Raw genomic sequence first — 4,552 nt, forward strand, 5'->3', positions numbered from 1 at the left:
TGTACCCCTCTGGGTTGAAGAAATCCCCAGAAAAAAAATTTTTTTGTTGTTTTAAAAAAAAATTAAAATTTTTTTTTTTTTTTTTTTTTTTTTTTTTTTACATTTTGAACGGTGGCGTCTTTGGGAGCCACATTTGAAAATATGGAGCAGTGAAAACCTAATTGAAGGGAAGAGCATTCCTTTGCTTCCCGAACATCCAGTGATGTCAGGACAGTGACAGGAACAAACTTTCAAATGCAGATTTTCTTTTCTGGAAGGAATAAAAGAAAACTCTCAGGGCTTTAAGAAAAGGACTGTAAAAAGACCCAAACCTTGAAGAGGGGAGGAAACAAAAAGCAAGAGACTTTGAATTCAAGCTGACAAACAACTGGACTATAACCCTGCTGTGGATTACAAGCCTGTCGCTCTGAATTTGAAGGAGAGGGAGATCAGAGTGTGGGCTGTGGGAAGCCGCGGCGAGAGGATTGTGTTTTCTATCGTCTCTCATCATGAAGCTGAAGAAGATGGAAAGGCTGTGCAGGGAGGTGTGGAGGAGCTGCCAGCAGGTATCAAGCATTGTCAAGCAATTTAAAAGAAAAATATTTGAGAATATAAGAAAAGAAAAGTAAACTAAACTTTGAGAAATGTTGAGGGGAAACTGATTGGTTTGCTGGTAAGCTTTCTAATCTTCTGGTTTTGTTACTTTTCCTTCATGCTCAGCTGGCCCTGCAGATCAAATCTTTCTGATTGAAACTTTCAGTGACACACAACCTTGTGACTGAATGAATTCACTGGCTGTGTTCAGTTATGGGGATTTTCTGTATGTGTTCCATGAGTCATAAAGCTTGTCATTGTAGTTTTCATGTCAGCACAGATCTGTGGTCAGTCAGTCAAGATGCATCTGCCGACTGACAAACTCTGTCATGGCAGCCATGAGCTGGAAACACAGATATAATGTTAAAAACAGGTTTACTTTAAATATGAGTCTGTTTTATAGAAGGCAGCAGAGAGACGGAATGGTTTTGACTGAACTGGTTATCAAAGCATAACAGAGAAAAAACATTTTCCATCCTGATCTTATCAGCCTGCTGCACTCCCGTCCACCCATTTCCGCTCTAAGCAAAACAAATCCCCGCTGTAGTCCTGTCTTCTCTAAAACGGTCAGATAGCAGCAAAATCTGTGTGTACTTTATGGAAGACGCCATTTTACGATGTTTATGTATTTATTTAGTGTTCATTAACTCAAAAAAAAATCCATTGATGTCCATGAAAATTAAACATGTTTCGCCATGAGGGCCATAAAAGTGAAAAATACAAAAGTTACTACAGCTGTTCATTTCGTTTATTTTCAACCTAGAAAGAAACCTTTCTAAATGATCCCCAGAACGATTCAGTCCTTCAGATTTAACCCCGTTTTATATCCATGAGTTGCCATTTCCCACTTACATTCTGTACCTGCATACCAGCTATACATTTATTTATCTTGTTCATTCAGTATTATCGTAAACGATGAAGATAAGTAGTCCAATAAATATATATAGCTAACATACAAAAAATTTGAACTGCAAGTTAAAGCCTCAAGACTTGCATTACACCCTATTCCAAGTTCTTTTGGTTAAGATCCTTTTATCTGTCTAATCTTATGAAATTTGGCAGAATATGTCCCATGAATAAACAAAGTAGGTTTAAGCAACTTCCTGATAGAAGATATTTTTGTACAACCACTTTCTTTTTCTTCAAATGGACATATAGTCGGCATGAAAGGCGAGAAAAATGACATGATGTGTGTTTTACTGTGATATTGCTTTTAACTACAACTTTCTAAAATGATTAAGAATTATTTTGTGTTCTGAATAGAGTTTTGCAAAAAAAAAACAAAAAAGGTGGATCTGATTAAATCTGCTCACATCTTAATAAATGTTTAAATAGAAGCAACCCTAAATTAAGATTTAATTTCATGCAGGACTATGAATATAAAAGGAATATGAAAGTTGAAGGAATAAAATGTTTGTTTTCGCTGTTGAATCCAAGTGGCACACATTGCACCATGAATCTTTACATGCACACCTGTTTGTTACTTCTAATGTTTGAATCATAAAATGGAGAGATGTACATTATGCTGATAATGGTTAGCAACACAACGAGCAACATTTGTTGTTTTTCTGGCGTGGAGCTTGGGTGTGAAGCCATTCCTTTATCCAAGTTCTGACTCCAGAGGCAGTCAATCTTTTATTAACAATTCTGTTAATTGTCCTTCTGTTTCTTTTCACATGTATTTATTTCTTTAAAATTTGTCTGTCAACCTTCTTTCATATTGCAGCCAGGAAGTTTGGCTAAACCAGCTCAGTCATTTGCTGAGAAGTAACTTCATGATGTGATTTTAGTTTTTTTTTTTTGTTGAAATAAAATAAAAGATTTTGAATTGTGAGCTTTCAGATTAACCACAAATGCTTCAGTCTACATTAAAACTCCAATATTACTCAGTATCTGAATATTTAGTTTGCAGAGGAAACTTTGAACCTTCTTCATCACGGCTCACATTCCTCCTGCAGCCCCTCAAACATTGACCTCTAATCAGATACTGATTATTTTGTGTTCGAGGCTGCAAACGGCATAATTTAGGTCATGCCACAGCAACAAACCCTTGAGAGACCTAGTTAAGATTTCACAGCTTTAAGGCAAACTGGCATATTTTCAGCAGCAGCCTATGAACCCCAGCTCTTTATTGAAGGCTTTTTTTAAGTTGCTGTGTTCTCAAAGGAGCCCTTGTTTTCCTCCCTGCATGCAGTTTTTACTGTAAGGAATGAAAATTTTTTTTGATAATTTCTCATTCATTTCAGCCATGATCAAGCCAGCTCTACACAGCCCAGTTTGTTTAGAAGAGAAAACTTGCCTTGTTTAGGTCTGATCATTGCTCGATCAGTATAAAGCTGAAAATATGAATTTTCAACACAGTTGAGGTCAGAACCTCACACTCAAACCATAAATGGTTGTCATTCCTCAGATTCTGAGCTCTGCTATTTATCTTTGTGTTGGGAGATCATTTTGCTCTTTATGCATAAGCTAAAGCTGTTTTTGACTGACTGAGACGTTTGGCTGTTTCTGACCAGTTGGTTTGGTGAACTGGACTATGTTGTTCTGTCTCCTGCAGCTGGACCAGCTGGTGGTCGATGCTGCCAAGGAGAAGAGGGACATGGAGCAGAAACACTCCACCATCCAACAAAAGGTAAATTCACATGAATACTGTTACCTCATCATTTTTGGGGGGGTTTAAATCAAACATGGTCCGACGGTTTCCATACCAACACACTTGTCATGTGCATGTAATTTATCTGGAACTTTCTCACTTGTTTACTCATTTTTCTTTTCAAAATTTCTTCAGCCCTGATTGAATGGATGGAAAGTATCTGTAAACATAAATTTTGTAAAAAAAAAAAAAAAAAACTTGCCAAATATTCTTAATTGGATTCACATCTGGACTTTGACTAGTCCATTTCAACACGTCTGCTGTGATAAAAGTCATTCCACCATTGCAGCTCTGGCTGTGTGTTTACACTCGTCCTGCTGGAAGGTGAACCTACGCTTCAGACCTTTTCAGCCTCTAAAATTTAGCTCCATCCTTCAACTCTGAGCAGCTGAAGAAAGATATCCCTACAGTATGATTCTGCCACTACTATGTGCCACAGTGAAGATGGCGTTTTCAGGGCCATGTGTTGTAAAACGTTTTCCATGAAGGTCAAAAAGCGATTTGTCTTCCTTGTTGGCTGTGTCCCCTGAAGAACATTCACTTTCTCACTGAGTCATAATAAAGCTGCATTTTGCATATTTAGTAACTGTAATACTATTTTGTTTGGCTGTTTAATTATATCAGGAATCTGATAAAAGTTTGTAAAGGGAGTCAGAAACAAAGGAAAACAATGCCATACTTGGGTATTAACTTGTTGAGTTGAGTGTGTGTTTGTCAGTTGAGGGAATGGCAGTAGTAGTCCGCCCTCAGGTGTCAGGTGAGCCCTGATGATGATCTCAGCTACACACACATGCATTATTGATAGCAGACGGGAATCTGTTGCTAAACAAACTCGGTTTGGTTTCAGTGTGCTTTCAGATCTACTGATTAGCACTTGTTTATTTCACCATTCAGTTTCTCTGCTTCTCATTTTGCTAAAGCGTGCAGCAGATCAGTGGCACATCTTCTGATCTGGGACTCCTGCATCTGTTGAGTTTGATGATGCCCTTAAACAGGGGTCCCCAAACTACGGCCCGTGGGCCGGATCCGGCCCGCCTCCTCATTTGGTCCAGCCCCCTGAACAATACCAGAGAGCATTCAGTGTTTTTTTTCATATATATGTGGATTTTTCTTCAACCACCAGGGGGGCTCTTGAGCAGATATGAAACTTAGTTTCCCTCCATGGAATATATCCTAGTCAGTACCAGTCACAGTTTCGCTCACGGTTTTTTTCCATTTGCATTCTGGGTAAAAATCTATCTACAAACGCGAATATGTCGTCGGCAGTAATCCTATCTCTCTCCCCCCCCACCCACCCCCCCCGTCAACAAAATTTTTCTAAGGTTT

At 38.5% G+C, this 4,552-nt stretch overlaps 1 protein-coding gene across 5 annotated transcripts in view; it reads left to right on the forward strand.

Annotated features, from left to right (window-relative positions):
• LOC106953331 (arf-GAP with coiled-coil, ANK repeat and PH domain-containing protein 2) overlaps positions 1-4,552 on the forward strand; it is a 59,506-nt gene that overhangs the window by 34,299 nt on the left and 20,655 nt on the right. For 4 of the 5 annotated variants that reach the window (XM_015042058.1, XM_015042132.1, XM_015042216.1 and 1 more), the window contains exon 9: positions 3,131-3,205. In XM_015042058.1, the coding sequence (XP_014897544.1) occupies positions 3,131-3,205 (75 nt within the window). Of the gene's footprint in view, positions 1-118; positions 546-3,130; positions 3,206-4,552 lie in introns of those variants that run through there. The other variant, XM_015042381.1, reaches the window with a different exon arrangement.

The sequence above is a fragment of the Poecilia latipinna genome, unplaced genomic scaffold (genome assembly GCF_001443285.1).
Source record: "Poecilia latipinna isolate Pla-1442-1.1 unplaced genomic scaffold, P_latipinna-1.0 Scaffold2, whole genome shotgun sequence".
NCBI lineage: Eukaryota > Metazoa > Chordata > Actinopteri > Cyprinodontiformes > Poeciliidae > Poecilia > Poecilia latipinna.